Source organism: Oncorhynchus keta, chromosome 29 (genome assembly GCF_023373465.1).
Source record: "Oncorhynchus keta strain PuntledgeMale-10-30-2019 chromosome 29, Oket_V2, whole genome shotgun sequence".
NCBI classification, from domain to species: domain Eukaryota; kingdom Metazoa; phylum Chordata; class Actinopteri; order Salmoniformes; family Salmonidae; genus Oncorhynchus; species Oncorhynchus keta.
Window position 1 is genome coordinate 25,833,334 of NC_068449.1, and position 17,847 is coordinate 25,851,180.

The following is a 17,847-nucleotide window of genomic DNA, read 5'->3' on the forward strand; positions in this document are numbered from 1 at the left end:
AATAGGAAAAACACCAAGGGGGTGAATACTTTTGCAAGGCACTGTATGTATGAAATGATAACACATTATGTAAACATTATTAAAGTGACCAGTGTTCCATTATTAAAGTGACCAGTGATTCCATGTCTATGTACATAGGGCAGCAGCTACTAAGGTGCAAGGTTGAGTAACCGGGTGGTAGCCGGCTAGTGACAGTGACTAAGTTCAGCGCAAGGTACTGGGTGGACAGTCTGATGGACTTGAGATAGAAGCCGTTTTTCAGTCTCTCTGTCCCAGCTTTAACGCACCTGTACTTACCTCACCTTCTGGATGATAACGGGGTGAACAGGCCAGCTCGGGGGGTTGATGGCCTTGATGATTATTTTGGCCTTCCTGTGACAGTGGGTGCTGTAGGTGTCCTGGAGGACAAACAGTGTGCCCCCAGTGATGCGTTGGGCAGACCGCACCACCCTCTGGAGAGCCCTGCGGTTGCGGGTGGTGTAGTTGCCTCACCAAGCGGTAATACAGCCCGACAGAATGCTCTCAATGGTGCATGTGTAAACGTTTGTGAGGGTTTTAGGGGCCAAACCAAATTTCTTCAGCCGCCTGAGGTTGAAGAGGCACTCTTCACCACACTGTCTGTGTGGGTGGACCATTTCAGACTGTTAGTGATGTGTACGTCGACGAACTTGCGGCCCCATCGATGTGGATGTGGGCATGCTCCCTCTGCTGTCTCCTGAAGCTCCTTCATTTTGTTGACATAATTTCTGGCACCACTCTGCCAGGGCCCTCACCTCCTCCCTGTAGGCTGACTTGTCATTGTTGGTAATCAGGCCTACTACTGTTGTGTCGTCTGCAAACTTGATGATCGAAGTGGAGGTGTGCATGGCCACGCAGTCATGGGTGAACAGGGAGTACAGGAGGGGGTTGAGCACGCAACCTTGTGGGGCCCCTGTGTTGAGGTTCAGCGTAGTGGAAGTGTTGTTTTCTACCTTCACCACCTGGGGGAGGCCTGTCAGGAAGTCCAGGAACCAGTTGCACAGGGTGGGGTTCAGACCCAGGGCCCTGAGCTTAATGTCTCAATCATAGCAATAGCGTCATTGCATAAAATGGTATGCAGCATCATCTGGATACGTGTGCAGCAAAAGTTCAACATTCACCTTCTGCTACCATTTCCGTCAAGCTGTTTTTTGGTAAATCCAACACAACGCAATGCAATGCTGCAAGGCAAATGCAGCGTTCCAATGGAAATTAAAGTGCTTCTGGTGTACCAAAATGCAATGACCCTGTTTCACACGGGCTATTTTGGCACCGTGTTTCTGGGGCTAGCCCCGAAAAGTCATTTCTAACCTGCTCCGGAGCAGGGCCCGCTAGCCCTGGGCTAAGGTTGATGCTAGTCCACTTTAGAATGTGCAAGTATGAACACTCGCTTGGCCCCGGACTTAAAATCTCCCTTAGCCCTGGGCTAAGGAGCAGTGTAAACACGTCTTGAATCAGACTGAGGACCAGAAGGTTTTCTCTGAAGAGGAGGTATAGTAGGAGAGCTTTGTCTTTGCTTTTTTATTTAAACTGCTCCTGAGCTGCCAGACCATCCGCTTGTAAATGTTCAGAAATTGATGTCTCAAGACATAATTCCCTTTGAATTTGTGAATTGCATCTGATCTTGCTATCAGTACAACTTGTTCACAAAAAGCTACCCAATAATTTATTTCGGAAGCCTCTTGGTTCCCTAACAGTGTACATATGACTCCACAAACCAATATTCCACAAACTTAAGTTCCCAAAGTCTTATAAACAATCATTATTATCAGAATAATCTATATCAGGGTATTCAACTCTTGGTTGAAGATCCGGAGCCTGCAGATTCTGTTCTACCTGATAATTAAATTGCACCCACCTGGTGTCCCCGATCTAAAATCAGTACGTGACCAGAGGGGAAGAATTTAAAAAAGCAGTGGGACTGGCTTCAAGGTCCAGAGTTGAATTTGAGGGATCTATATCATACCTCAGCACATCACAAAAGTCGATCACATTGCTTACAAGCCAGCCAAGTTATCACAGGGACCGTCGAGCATAACCCATAAACGTACAACAAAAAATCCAATACTGGACAGAGCACCAGAATCTGTCTACCTTTCAAACACATATCAGTCTACATAAAACACACAAACTTACCTGGAACAACAGTTCAATACTAACCAATCATTGCTTTGTGAAAAACAAACCAGTCAATAGCAACTACATAAGCAGCCCCGTCCCCACAGCATGCATTGTAGATTGATTAGTGGCAAGCTTTCTGTTTGCTGTTGATGGATTTTTTTACTGACCAATCAAGAGGACAACACTGCCCTTAGAATATACCCCATCTTTGAAGCCTGAGACCAATCACAAAGGTTCTAAGCGGTGTGTTAGTTTGTCAGTTCCAGCTAATTATTGGTTAAAGAGAGTTTTAGTCGATTAATTGCACACACTGAAGGGAATAAGGGGTCCTACCTTTTGGTAAACCTGAATGACATGTTTCTACAACAGAATCAGGAAACACAAAGAAACATGAACATGAGGAAGGACAGCTGAAGGAATACGACTGATTGGCTGAAATTAGTGAACAAAATCACACTCGGCTGTCCCCATAGCCGGACCCTTTGAAGAACCCTTTTTAGTTCCAGGTTGAACCCCTTTGAGTTCAATGTAGAACCTTTTACACAGAGTATTCTATATGGAACCCAATAGAATTCTACTTGGAACCAAAAAGGGTTTTCCTATAGGTACAGCCGAAGAACGCTTTTGGAAACCTTTTTTTATAAGATTGCAGGGTGGTTAGAATCATCAATGGTGAGAAGGAGAAGGTTCAAAAGACAGATGTTGATTTCTATTCCTAATGTCAGGTTAGTCTTGGGACATCCCTAAATTGTTGTCAGTAGCCTGGCTGCCCGCCTGAGATGTGTTAGTCAGTCTGGACAAAAACTCAAAATTGGGTTTTCCCTGCTGGTTTACACTTGAGATAAATGTAATTATATGTATTTCTTAGGCTGGCACCCAGGCTACGTTATCAGTGCTTTTGGAACAATCTATTGTTAGTAGGACTGTGAACGTTCCACACAATGTGATTCAGGAAGCTAAAAGGAACAGTGTTCAAAGGATTAAAAGGATTAAAAACAAACCATATAAGTAAGAATTTCACTGTTAGTCCACACCTGTTGTTTTGATTTGATATACAGTAGCTCGATATAGTCCGAGTATATTTTAGGGGCTTGGACTCGGCTGAATTGAGTGACATGGAGCCGTTGTCCCTGACACCTACCTGCGGGTGAGTTTGGAGGTGAGTTTGGAGAAGAGGTTGCTGGAGCCGCGGCTGCGAGTCTGGGTAAGGCGCGCGGCGTCGTCGGACAGCGTGGGTGAGGCTGGGGGCCCATTGTAGGTGGCCGTGCGGTGCTCCCTCAGCTGGCCGCCGTGGAAGGTGCTGCGGCTCGCTGTGCCTCGTGGGAAACGTAGTCTGTCGGGCGTGGTGGCGCTGGTGATGCTGTGGGTGGACACCACAGGGTTCCGCTGGCCAGGAGACACGGCCACACTACAGGGAGGACAGAGGGAAGAGATGATACAGAGAAGACAGACTACACCTGGCAGTACATACCAGTTCTATACATAGCATCACCAGCTGGGCCATTACCATATCACCAGAACCTTACCTTCAAGCCCCAAACTCTCAAATTAAATCTAACCTGTGTTAATTACGTTAATTTAGAATAATACTAGTAGTTCCCTAAAATGTTCTACTTTGAAAGTGAGAGAGGTAACATGAACAGTTTGGGGAAACTGGTTAGTGGGGGAACATGGAGTGACCGACACAGTTTTGGATAGTCAAGGTAGAGGTGGGTGGTGGAGCTGCCAGTGCCAGACAAGGCCCGGTTTCCTGGCAGCGATGGAATTTAAGGCTTACGAGTGTTTTAACGATGCATCTTTCCTACAACGGCCGAAGATGTAACGTGCGTTTCCCAAAACACCATGCAGAATGAAGTGCATCGTTGGAGCATGTGTTGATACTGATAGGATGGAACGAAAGGGAGCGCTGCTCTCGGATCAGCTTTCTCCATTCAAATCTTACCTTAACATTATTTCACAATACTGACAACGGATATGCTACTAGAGAGATATAACCACCTACGGCTACAAATATTGAGGCGGTGTCACATTGTATAAATGATGTGAGACAGGCGCAAGGAATTCGTAATAGGGAGGTTTAATACTCCACCCAAAATATACAACATGCCATGAAAAGGCACGGGGACGAAGCCCAAAACAAACACGTACACAAACACAGGGATGTAACCCAAACAAAAGAGCGAGGTTAAATCTCAAATAAATACACGGGATGAGACCCGCAATACACTACACGGGGTGAGACCCGTAATAACAAATGCACAACACCCGTAATAACTAGTGCACAATACACGCAAGCCGAAATAGCAAAGCACAGGTACTCACAGACCAACGGACATGGGAACTATAACCGATAAAACAATGGTGAACAGAGGGCACATATATACGATTACTAATCAGGCGGAATGGGAACCAGGTGTGCGTAATGAAACAGTTCAGTGATGCTGAAGGCCATTGTGACGGAGTCTCCAGAGCCGGTGCACAGAATGAGCAGCAGTACCGGGGGAATCCATGACAGGCGGCTTATTCTAATGCTAACCCGAGAAAAATGCACTAAATCAATCATTTGGCACATCATTGCACACATGTTAGGTTACGCACCATGAAATAGAGTATATTGAGACAAATTAAAGACAGTAGTCTTTAGACAGTAGCTAAATAAACCACAATTCATTGAACATTAAATGTATTTCAATATGATTGAAATAGGCCTTTAACCTACTGTATTTATAATTTGATGCAGTCATCTCGGTTTTCAACTGAAGCATCTTTTCATATATCGCTTGTTTGTATCGATTGCAAAGACATGGGCAGCTTTGTTCTAAGTCATCTGTGGTCCCAGCGAGAAAGATAAACCATGTGATTCTATGTTCAGCGGAGATCTTTTGTGTATAAAGTGACACGGGCGGGGGGGAAAAAACATCTGACGCACTTAGCTGTCCTACAAGTGGTCATAGGCAGGCGTTACATTACGAGCGTTTTCAAGTGCAACGTTAATGGAGATGTTTTTGGGAACCCAGTGCCATACCAGGGCAAGACCAGGGTCAGATCAAAGCTCCAAGGACCAAACAGAGGATGGAGAGATGAGGGAACAGAGTTGTGTGTATAATAAAAGGTGGGGCTGTCTCCTACAAGAGGTTACAGAGAGGGAGAGATGTCGCCATCACAACGGTTAGAGATAGTCCATAAAAGGGATGGATGGAGATGTGGGGCCGTTGCGTGGGTTAGAGAGGGCCCGAGACAGTGAAATAGGTGGTCTACACGTGGGAGGGGAGAGATCAAACAGACAGTTGGACTCCCTGCCTGCCGTCTTACTTAGGACTGTAGAAGTCCAGAGTGCAGTGGGAGTGGGGCAGCGTGGCCCAGTCTGAGTCTGAGAGGCAGGCAGAGAGAGGGCCAGAGGCCTGGTACCTCAGCTGGACCGAGGTGGACGAGCCAGCCAACACGGGGGCAAGGCCAGAGAACGGACTACTCGTCACACAGGCAGACATCTCAGTTATACTGGGACACAACCAGACCAAGAGTTATCCAGATGGATAGAAGAGAAGAAAAAGGGAGCCAAGAAAGGCAAGTAAAAGAAGAGCAAGAAATTGATGGTATTTCTCCCCTAAAGGCCTTGTTGTGTTTTTCTTTAATAACTCCTCTCAATAATAACAGTATTACTACACATAGTTATTTCCTCAGAGGCCTTGGGGGGATGGACAGTGAAGGTGCTGTGTTGAATGCTGATGCCATGTGGAGGGTTCCTGTGAAAGGGGCCACTAGGGGTTTAGTGCAGGCAGCCAGTGAACACAGCAACATTCCGGCCTGTTCCTTACCTTTTCTCCTTCCCATTGGGAATGACAGAGAGCCGGTCCGTAGCGTTCTTGTCGCTGCACACGTACGTATTTCTCCTTGTCATCCCGCCTGAGCCAGTGTTATTCTGCAGGGTGGTACAGAAGCGCTGATTCAGCACACATCATCAAATCAGAATGAGGGATTCATCCCCACTTCGAGTGTCATACTATGTTCTAGAATCGATAATTGAATGGAATAGCAGACACTCACATTGGGGACGGGGGTAACACCCTTCTTGCCATTGGGAATATCAGCTTTGTTGGGGTTGTTGGCGTTCCCCAGCAGGGGACTGGAGGGAGGGACACTGCGCCCGCCGGGGGTGTTGGGTTTGCGTAGCTGCACCCCTCCCTCCTCTTTGATGTTGTTTTCGGCCGTGCTGGTCTGGCTCCTCTTGGGGTATCCGGACCCTTGGGGAACATTCTGACCCACTGGAGAAGAGAGAGAAAACGAGGAAGAAATAGTCAAAGGATATAGAAAGAAACATTACTGGCCTACATATAATTGAATATCTTTAGCCTCACATTTGAGCTGAAAAGCATGAGTCAAAGATGAGAATTGCCTCTAAATGTTTGTGAGTGTCTCACCCTGGTCACTGTAGCGTCTCGGTTTCTGGTTGGAGGAGATGCTCCGCTGGACTTTGAGGTGGGAGGGAGACTGGCCATTGAGCTCGCTCGTGGGCCGGGGCTTGGCCAGGGACAGGTTGCTACTGGAGGTTGACTCACTGGGCTCCAGCTAGGGGTCAAAGGTCACAAGAACACATGTTAAAAAGACTGGACTCTGGATAGACTGTGCACTAGAACGGAGATATAAACAACTATCTATAGTGTTGCTCTGACCTCAGAAGACTTCCTCCCAAGCAGCAGGTAGGTGGCAGTGATCTCATCATACTTCATCTTGGCCAGAGACTCCTGGATCTCCTCTGGAGAGAAGCCCATCCCCACCATTACATCTGGAACAGTACAGAGACATGGGTTCACATACACAGCCCTCACCTCTACAACCACTGTCAACAACTTTCTCATTTTCAGGGACTATTCCTTTAATGAAATTGACCCCAATCCTGCAACCCAAAATGTTAACAAACGAAATAACAAAAATATCTTATTCACAAGTTTCAGCAACCAAAAACAGCCCACATCCTTAGTGTGTTCTACATAGTTAATACAAAATTCATAAGCAATTATGCACACTTTGTCCTATGACTCATTTAAAGAAATGGTGTATTTATATCTTCCTATTCCACCATAACGACAAGAATCCACCACTTATTAAATGCAGCAGAAACCTCATCATGAGTGAGTCAGCATTGCATTCCAGCTCAGGTGTTATCACCCCTCCTCCCTCTCCCCCATCCATCAGCAGAGGAGGAAAAGTGCTGGGGGGAGGGGAGGAGTGGGTAACACACAGGCCTCCCAACCAATCACTGCCACCCCCGCTGCCTTCCAACCATTCACTCCCCATTTTCCATCTGCCTCCCAACCAATCACTTCCACCCCCGCTGTGCTGCTCACATCACGTTGAGAGGAGCATGCCAGGTGAGGAAGATCCCGGAGCTGTAGTTCCATCATACATCAGCTCCCTTAATAATACATCAGTTCCCTCTATCTATCTCTGCATGCTTCTCTCTATCTCTGCATGCTTCTCTCTATCTCTGCATGCTTCTCTCTATCTCTGCATGCTTCTCTCTATCTCTGCATCCTTCTATCTATCTATCCCTCATTCTCTCTATCTCTGCATCCTTCTATCTATCTCTGCATCCTTCTATCTATCTCTGCATCCTTCTATCTATCTCTGCATCCTTCTATCTATCTCTGCATCCTTCTATCTATCTATCCATCCTTCTCTCTATCTATCCCTCCTTCTCTCTATCTCTGCATCCTTCTCTCTATCTATCCCTCCATCTATCCATCCTTCTCTCTATCTATCCCTCCTTCTCTCTATCTATCCCTCCTTCTATCTATCTCTGCATCCTTCTCTCTATCTATCCATCCTTCTCTCCATCTCTGCATCATTCTCTCTATCTATTCATCCTTCTCTCTATCTATTCATCCTTCTCTCTATCTATCCCTCCTTCTCTCTATCTATCCCTCCTTCTCTCTATCTATCCCTCCTCTCTATCTGCATCCTTCTCTATTTTTATCAATCCTTCTCTCTATCTATCTATCTATCTATCTATCTATCTATCCATCCTTCTCTCTAGCTATCCATCTTTCTATCTATCCATCCTTATCTCTTTCTATCCATCCTTTTCTCTTTCTAGACTACAGAGCCCTCAGTGAAACATGTGATCTCTCTCCACTAGACTACAAAGCCCTCAGTGAAACATGTGATCTCTCTCCACTAGACTACAGAGCCCTCAGTGAAACATGTGATCTCTCTCCACTAGACTACAGAGCCCTCAGTGAAACATGTGATCTCTCACCACTAGACTACAGAGCCCTCAGTGAAACATGTGACCTCTCTCCACTAGACTACAGAGCCCTCAGTGAAACATGTGACCTCTCTCCACTAGACTACAAAGCCCTCAGTGAAACATGTGATCTCTCACCACTAGACTACAGAGCCCTCAGTGAAACATGTGATCTCTCACCACTAGACTACAGAGCCCTCAGTGAAACATGTGACCTCTCTCCACTAGACTACAGAGCCCTCAGTGAAACATGTGATCTCTCACCACTAGACTACAGAGCCCTCAGTGAAACATGTGACCTCTCTCCACTAGACTACAGAGCCCTCAGTGAAACATGTGATCTCTCACCACTAGACTACAGAGCCCTCAGTGAAACATGTGACCTCTCTCCACTAGACTACAAAGCCCTCAGTGAAACATGTGATCTCTCACCACTAGACTACAAAGCCCTCAGTGAAACATGTGACCTCTCTCCACTAGACTACAAAGCCCTCAGTGAAATATGTGATCTCTCACCACTAGACTACAGAGCCCTCAGTGAAACATGTGACCTCTCTCCACTAGACTACAAAGCCCTCAGTGAATCATGTGATCTCTCACCACTAGACTACAGAGCCCTCAGTGAAACATGTGACCTCTCTCCACCAGACTACAGAGCCCTCAGTGAAACATGTGACCTCTCACCACTAGACTACAAAGCCCTCAGTGAATCATGTGATCTCTCACCACTAGACTACAAAGCCCTCAGTGAATCATGTGATCTCTCACCACTAGACTACAGAGCCCTCAGTGAAACATGTGACCTCTCTCCACTAGACTACAAAGCCCTGAGTGAAACATGTGATCTCTCACCACTAGACTATAGAGCCCTCAGTGAAACATGTGATCTCTCTCCACTAGACTACAGAGCCCTCAGTGAATCATGTGATCTCTCACCACTAGACTACAGAGCCCTCAGTGAAACATGTGATCTCTCTCCACTAGACTACAGATCCCTCAGTGAAACATGTGATCTCTCACCACTAGACTACAGAGCCCTCAGTGAAACATGTGATCTCTCACCACTAGACTACAGAGCCCTCAGTGAATCATGTGATCTCTCTCCACTAGACTACAGAGCCCTCAGTGAAACATGTGATCTCTCTCCACTAGACTACAGAGCCCTCAGTGAAACATGTGATCGCTCACCACTAGACTACAGAGCCCTCAGTGAAACATGTGACCTCTCTCCACTAGACTACAAAGCCCTCAGTGAATCATGTGATCTCTCACCACTAGACTACAAAGCCCTCAGTGAAACATGTGATCTCTCACCACTAGACTACAGAGCCCTCAGTGAAACATGTGACCTCTCTCCACTAGACTACAAAGCCCTCAGTGAAACACGTGACCTCTCTCCACTAGACTACAGAGCCCTCAGTGAAACATGTGATCTCTCACCACTAGACTACAGAGCCCTCAGTGAAACATGTGATCTCTCTCCACTAGACTACAGAGCCCTCAGTGAAACATGTGATCTCTCACCACTAGACTACAGAGCCCTCAGTGAAACATGTGACCTCTCTCCACTAGACTACAGAGCCCTCAGTGAAACATGTGATCTCTCTCCACTAGACTACAGAGCCCTCAGTGAAACATGTGATCTCTCTCCACTAGACTACAGAGCCCTCAGTGAAACATGTGATCTCTCACCACTAGACTACAGAGCCCTCAGTGAAACATGTGATCTCTCACCACTAGACTACAGAGCCCTCAGTGAAACATGTGATCTCTCTCCACTAGACTACAGAGCCCTCAGTGAAACATGTGATCTCTCACCACTAGACTACAGAGCCCTCAGTGAAACATGTGATCTCTCTCCACTAGACTACAGAGCCCTCAGTGAAACACGTGATCTCTCTCCACTAGACTACAGAGCCCTCAGTGAAACATGTGATCTCTCTCCACTAGACTACAGAGCCCTCAGTGAAACATGTGATCTCTCTCCACTAGACTACAGAGCCCTCAGTGAAACATGTGATCTCTCACCACTAGACTACAGAGCCCTCAGTGAAACATGTGACCTCTCTCCACTAGACTACAGAGCCCTCAGTGAAACATGTGACCTCTCTCCACTAGACTACAGAGCCCTCAGTGAAACATGTGACCTCTCTCCACTAGACTACAAAGCCCTCAGTGAAACATGTGATCTCTCACCACTAGACTACAGAGCCCTCAGTGAAACATGTGACCTCTCTCCACTAGACTACAAAGCCCTCAGTGAATCATGTGATCTCTCACCACTAGACTACAAAGCCCTCAGTGAAACATGTGATCTCTCACCACTAGACTACAGAGCCCTCAGTGAAACATGTGACCTCTCTCCACTAGACTACAAAGCCCTCAGTGAAACATGTGATCTCTCACCACTAGACTACAGAGCCCTCAGTGAAACATGTGACCTCTCTCCACTAGACTACAAAGCCCTCAGTGAATCATGTGATCTCTCACCACTAGACTACAAAGCCCTCAGTGAAACATGTGATCTCTCACCACTAGACTACAGAGCCCTCAGTGAAACATGTGACCTCTCTCCACTAGACTACAAAGCCCTCAGTGAATCATGTGATCTCTCACCACTAGACTACAAAGCCCTCTGTGAATCATGTGATCTCTCACCACTAGACTACAGAGCCCTCAGTGAAACATGTGATCTCTCTCCACTAGACTACAGAGCCCTCAGTGAAACATGTGATCTCTCACCACTAGACTACAGAGCCCTCAGTGAAACGTGATCTCTCTCCACTAGACTACAGAGCCCTCAGTGAAACATGTGATCTCTCTCCACTAGACTACAGAGCCCTCAGTGAAACATGTGATCTCTCTCCACTAGACTACAGAGCCCTCAGTGAAACATGTGATCTCTCACCACTAGACTACAGAGCCCTCAGTGAAACATGTGATCTCTCACCACTAGACTACAGAGCCCTCAGTGAAACATGTGATCTCTCACCACTAGACTACAGAGCCCTCAGTGAAACATGTGATCTCTCTCCACTAGACTACAGAGCCCTCAGTGAAACATGTGATCTCTCACCACTAGACTACAGAGCCCTCAGTGAAACATGTGATCTCTCACCACTAGACTACAGAGCCCTCAGTGAAACATGTGATCTCTCACCACTAGACTACAGAGCCCTCAGTGAAACATGTGATCTCTCACCACTAGACTACAGAGCCCTCAGTGAAACATGTGATCTCTCACCACTAGACTACAGAGCCCTCAGTGAAACATGTGATCTCTCACCACTAGACTACAGAGCCCTCAGTGAAACATGTGCTCCATCCAATCTCCCCCCTCTCTTTCTCTCTGTGCGCTAGGTGACTGGCATCTCCCTCTAACACATGTGCTCTGACGGAGATCCCAGCTGCTATTATGCAATACCCCCACACTCCAGAGGACATCTTTCAGAGCATACGCCCTCTCTACCCCTCCCTCTCCCGTCGTAGTGCTTTTATCCAGGGCAGGATGTGGAGGCTTTCTCTGTCTCATGTGTCTCACCCTCTCTCAGGGGCTCTCGCAGAAACAAGGCTGCTTTTATGCTGCATTTCTTCTTTTTCTTTTCAAAGTGTTTAAATGCTGAGAGTGATTCCGTTGCAGTGTTGCTGCTGCCTACACACTCGAGTTTCTGAAGCGCAATAACAAGAGCAGTTTTTCTCCTGTTTAGTACCTATTCTCTTCTGATCCGTGATGTCCTGTTCTGGTTCTACAAAAGGCTTAAGCTCGTCCTCCTCCGATCCCACGTTGATCCAGCGGTCCTTCATGATTTGCTGAAAGAAAAATAAATAGTCCTTGTAAATACAGGCCAGGGTCCTCTTAGTACAGGGTTTTAACATCATGATCAGTCATACGTACACATGGATGTGTGTAGCATAAGGATCCCTCTTAAATTCACATCATTGAACTGAAATAAAGTGAATTGTGGTTTCCTTGAAAAAGATTGGATAGAGACTTCGATTCGATGCAACGCTCCACTGTTTGAAACCAGAATCGCCATTTAAAGTCTGTATAATGTCATTTTCAAACAAACTCGCCAATCAATAGGACAGTCGTGTACGATGGGTTTACAAGACAATAGGAAATGTACAATCACGAGGCCGACACCTATTCTAAATGACATCTTTCAATGCAAGGTTATAGCTCATCTGAACATCTGGTGACACGAGGGGTGAGGGTGGATTCTAGCACGCACAATGTGAACACAGAAACTAAGACAACGTCTGTGCTGTTCTCAGAACCAAAAAGGATACAAAAATAAGAGTGATCATGAATTATGTACTGTGCCAACAGCGGAGAGAGATAAAGAGAAGGGAGAATATGAAGCACAAAAAGAGCGTGTCGAGCAGATGCCAGGCCGAGGAGTGGTGGATGGATGGAGAGGTGGCGGGTGGAAAGAAATGCTCTGGAGTGCCATGGCGGCGTGAATAAAGAAGTGTAGAATATTTACATTTTCGCTGTCGTCCCTCACCTCGAAAGTCCCCCGCTTGGCCGGGTTGAGCACTAGGAAGCGCTTGAGGAGGTTCTCGCAGTCTGTGGACATGTAGAAGGGGATACGATATTTCCCCCTCAGAACCCGCTCCCTGAGCTCCTACAGAGAGACAGACAGGGAGAAAGAGTGAATGAGACAGGCAGTGAGGGCATCTTTGAAATTGTAAGTTCTTGTTCATCTAAAATTCTACCCATATGTTTCATTGACTATGAATCTCCCAATGACAAAGAATCTGAGGAAGGAAGTATTTTTGTGATAGTATTTTTGCTGACCTTGAGGTTCTGCCCATCGAAGGGCAGCGAGCCGCTGACCAGTGTGTAAAGGATGACCCCTAGGCTCCAGACGTCCACCTCGGGCCCGTCGTACTTCTTCCCCTGAAACAGCTCCGGGGCGGCGTAGGGTGGGGAGCCACAGAACGTGTCCAGCTTGTTCCCTATGGTGAACTCATTACTGAAACCAAAGTCTGCTATCTTAATGTTCATGTCTGCATCCAACAGCAGGTTCTCTGCCTAGAGACACAGGAGGGAAGGGAGAGAAAATGGACGTAAGGATGAGGTGAGAAATAGCAGTGAAATAGAATAGATTTAGGTAACAGACCAACTGGGTCACAGGTAAAAGCAAATACTTGAATAACTCAAAGACTCATGATAACAGTAGAGTTCCATTAAGATATAGAGATGTCAGAGGCACAAAAAGATCAACTGATGCCTGAAGAGGGTCCTTTACAGAACACCCCCCCCCCACAAAAACAAAGTGCTCTGCAAGTCAAAGTTAGTGTCGCGTTTAAAGTTTAACTGTGTTTCCTCCTCTCCCCAGTGACACAAACACACAGGGTGGAGGTGGATGCTCTCTGCTCTCACATCTCTGTCCTCATGGATCATTCATGAAGCTCTACAGAGGAAGCAGAGTGTGGTCACGCGGCTGCCGCCAGAGGAGAGGAGATGGGAACTCTGAACAGAGTCACTCCCACCGAGGTCGACCCACTCACACTAACCGTGATTAAAATAGCATCAATATTTATTCTACATGTGGTAGCATAACATAGGCTGGCTAAATGGAATGATTGCTTTACGTGAGTATATTGTGTAGCGGAGAACATGGGAGCAGGTAAAAAGCCTGCCTCCGGCCACCTGACTTCATCCTACTCTCCCCCACATACACACCCTCACTGGTTCCTTACCTTCAGGTCTCTATGGACAATGTGCTTCTGGTGGCAGTACTGCACAGCAGATACGATCTACAAAGAAATAGACAGACAGTTACAGTCTTCCACCTGACAATGTTTTCACACACCCCTCCCCCCGTGTGAAGGATGTGGTGAGGAGATGTGGTGTAGAGTGAGAAGATACTCTGTGTCTCTAGCTGTATCTCAGACACAAGGTGTCATGACATCTCTAGCTGGGAGAAAACTGTGTCCCCTCTTCCTGTGTGAGCATCTGCTCTAGATGTATCAGTATATCAGTGCCCCCAGTGAAACGCTGCAGTAAGATGAACCTGCAGTGAGACCAGGGAAGTAGGAAGCTATAGCCTAGACATTTCTGAGTGTCTCTTTCCTTCCACTGCAGAGCACTGTGTGTAGGCAGCACACCCCCAGTGTTTCACCGTCAGTGACAGAGAGATAAGAGATGAGGGGAGCTCTGTGTTTTGTCAGAGTTCTCATAACTCCACAGTTCTCATAACCCCACCTCATACCCTGGGTGGGTCAGGACACTGACTTGTGACGTATGGCCAGGAAGGCAGGGTGTGAATCCAGCACACTGCGGGAAAAGTCCTGTACTTACCTGTCTAAATTTAGCCCTGGCCTCTTTTTCTTTCATCCTTCCGTGTGCAACAAGGTAGTCAAAGACCTCTCCTGCAAGAGAAATGAAGTTAGGAGCTGAAATTAAAGGTTGCATATTTCAAAGGGGAAAAAAGTTTAAAAACGTCAACATTCAGACAGTACATCTAATGAGGTAAATGTTTTTTTAAAAGTCAATAACTACTTTGAAAAACGGTATGTGGAGCATGTGAGCCTAACTGTTCCTCATGCCTACAGAGGGAAACAGAACTCTAATTAATATACTGTAGTTCTGTCCTGAAGGCACAAGCTTCAGAGTATGGCTACAACATCAGAGGCATTCCTCAGCCCACGCACCTGTGTCTTTGTGGGGGGGGCAGCATCAACACAATTCTCCCCATAAAACCTCTAGTTCTGCATCCTCAAAACCCTCCCACACACACTCAGTGTTGACCGGAGGCAGGGAGTAAGTGTGTGTGTGTGTGTGTCCATGTCCGTGTGTGTGTGTGTGTGTCTCCCACCTAGACCAAGCTCTTCTCTGTCCTGGCACTCTAATGGAAGAACCAGCTTCCCCCTGAGGCTAGCACAGCAGAGTCCCTGCCCATCTGAAATCCTACCTCTTCAAACATCTTAAATAAATACACCCCCCCCCCATGTATGTATGCATGTATGATATGTATGACTCTTCACCAAGCCCTTTACCATGACAGCAGTTATGAGGGCTGAGAAGCCAAGGCGTAATACTGCTCACCTCCACTGGCATACTCCATCACCAGGTACAGCGTCCTCTCGGTCTCGATCACCTCAAACAACTTGACTGAGGGGGAAAGAGAACTATTTGTCTTTGGCCCACACGCAATAACAACTAATACATTGCATCTTTCTGGCTCAACTTTGTAAAATGCTTGTCCTTGATAGCGCACAGGGCATTCAAGATGGTTCTAGGGAGTTTCTGCTTCTCAGTATAAATAGCAAGCTGTCGTAACTTAAAGCAAGGAATCCAATAACTTACATTTTCTACTGCTGAAAGCCTTGAGGAGGCTGAGGAAACTGAAGACATTTCTAATTTCCTTTTGTGCATGCGTGCCTGAGTGTGGGACCCAGTCATAGACTAACGCTTACCATATCTCACGTGTGCATATACTGTAGGGCACTCACACATGCTTATTGGGTATATACTGTAGGGCACTCACACATGCTTATTGGGTATATACTGTAGGGCACTCACACATGCTTATTGGGTATATACTGTAGGGCACTCACACATGTTTATTGGGTATATACTGTAGGGCACTCACACATGCTTATTGGGTATATACTGTAGGGCACTCACACATGCTTATTGGGTATATACTGTAGGGCACTCACACATGCTTATTGGGTATATACTGTAGGGCACTCACACATGCTTATTGGGTATATACTGTAGGGCACTCACACATGCTTATTGGGTATATACTGTAGGGCACTCACACATGCTTATTGGGTATATACTGTAGGGCACTCACACATGCTTATTGGGTATATACTGTAGGGCACTCACACATGCTTATTGGGTATATACTGTAAAGTCGTATTCCCTGCAGTGTTTTCCATGAGCTGATCTAACAGTCTCTGGATGAAGAGTGGCTGAGCTCCAGGGCTATATATAGCAGAGGTGGGATGTAGAAGCGGTTCTTTCTCTCTTTTAGATGGTTATCATTGTGTATGTCATTATAATCCGATTTGAGAAATCATGGCATGCGTGGGTTACAAAATCAAACTAAATTAGCAGAGAATCCTGTCTACTTCCCCAGCTGCAATTGTGTGTGTGTGTGTGTTCTACTTACCTATATTTGGGTGGTTTAAAAGCTTCATTATTCTTACTTCTCTGAAGAGCTGGAAGGAGAGAAAATAAATGAATTCATATTTCAGTGTTGGACTGGATGTGTCAGAGAAGAGAGACAGTAGGGAACCTTCGACTTGACCATTTTCAACTTAATTTGAGCAGGATGTGCACACACACACTAGACCATTACAGAGTTGTGTCAGAGCCATGTGCAGTTTTTTGATTGATCTCCCTTTAACTATAGCTATCTGTGCTCCCATCCCATCCATAAAATAATAGAAGTCATCCATCTTTAATGGAACAGGACACATGCCTGATGTTGTGCCATACTACTGTGAGGCTGGCATTATCCAAGACATAATAGTGCTGCAGTAGACATAAACAATGCATTAGAGGAGATACAGTATATCACCATGTCTGAAAGTTGCACTGTTCACCTAAAGGTCTGTTATTTAAAAAATTGAACCACTCACATGGTAAACTATCAGATACTCAGCAAGAAGGTCTAATTTCACTGTAACTGAAACAGGACCCAGGTGGCAAATATAAAGATCCAGTCCACCTAAAAAACTGGAGGCCACTTGCACTTCAGTTCACTTCAAATCCTAGAAAAATGTACAGCTCTTAGAATTAAAAAGGTATTGTCAGATAATATCAATCCTAATGAAACAGGTTTTTTACATGGGTGATACATTGTAGATAATATAAGACAAGTACTTGACACAATAGAACACTAGAAAAAAAATCTGGGTAACCAGGCCTGGCATTAATCGCTGATTTTGAAAAGCCCTTGGATAAAGTACGACTAGAACTTATATATAATTGGACTATTTTAGTGTTGCACAATGGGTTAAAGTTATGTATAGTAACCCCATGTGATAAAATAGTAAATAATGGCTACTTCTCAGAAAGTATTAAAAAAGGGCAAGAGGAGTAAAACAAGGTTGTCCGTTATCAGCATATCTATTTATTATGGCCATAGAAGTGTTAGCTATTAAAATGAGATCCAACATTAATATCAAGGGGCTAGAAATCTAGGGCTTAAAAACAAGGGTATCATTGATCTGGGTACCAATAAATGTCTGCAGCATTGAAGATAACCAAGAACACAGTGGCCTCCATTATTCTTAAATGGAAGAAGTTTGGAACCACCAAGACTTCCTTGAGCTGGCCGTCCCAACTGATTGGGGATAGGGAGGCGTAAAGGGTCTGAATACTTATGTACATTTATATTTCAGTTGTTGTTGGTTTTTTATTTGTGAACATTTCTAAAAACCTGTTTTGTTTTGTCAGTATGGGGTATATTGTGTAGATTGATGAAGAAAAAAAA

The 17,847-nt window shown here is 45.7% G+C and overlaps 1 protein-coding gene across 21 annotated transcripts in view; it reads right to left on the reverse strand.

Annotated features, from left to right (window-relative positions):
• Positions 1 to 17,847, reverse strand: part of LOC118362598 (MAP/microtubule affinity-regulating kinase 3-like) — a 32,815-nt gene that overhangs the window by 8,018 nt on the left and 6,950 nt on the right. For 6 of the 21 annotated variants that reach the window (XR_004821245.2, XM_035743054.2, XM_035743053.2 and 3 more), the window contains exons 4-16: positions 16,519 to 16,567; positions 15,441 to 15,506; positions 14,694 to 14,764; positions 14,093 to 14,149; positions 13,185 to 13,421; positions 12,871 to 13,011; positions 12,094 to 12,193; positions 6,810 to 6,922; positions 6,558 to 6,705; positions 6,184 to 6,401; positions 5,955 to 6,079; positions 3,281 to 3,547; positions 2,473 to 2,499 (exon numbers count right to left, since the gene is read on the reverse strand). Coding sequence is in view for 20 of the 21 variants with exons in the window: in XM_035743054.2 (XP_035598947.1) it covers positions 2,473 to 2,499; positions 3,281 to 3,547; positions 5,955 to 6,079; positions 6,184 to 6,401; positions 6,558 to 6,705; positions 6,810 to 6,922; positions 12,094 to 12,193; positions 12,871 to 13,011; positions 13,185 to 13,421; positions 14,093 to 14,149; positions 14,694 to 14,764; positions 15,441 to 15,506; positions 16,519 to 16,567 (1,619 nt within the window). In the remaining variant the exon portion in view is untranslated. The remainder of the gene's footprint in view (positions 1 to 2,472; positions 2,500 to 3,280; positions 3,548 to 5,954; positions 6,080 to 6,183; positions 6,402 to 6,557; positions 6,706 to 6,809; positions 6,923 to 12,093; positions 12,194 to 12,870; positions 13,012 to 13,184; positions 13,422 to 14,092; positions 14,150 to 14,693; positions 14,765 to 15,440; positions 15,507 to 16,518; positions 16,568 to 17,847) is intronic. The other 15 variants (XM_035743061.2, XM_035743062.2, XM_052486330.1 and 12 more) reach the window with 7 other exon arrangements.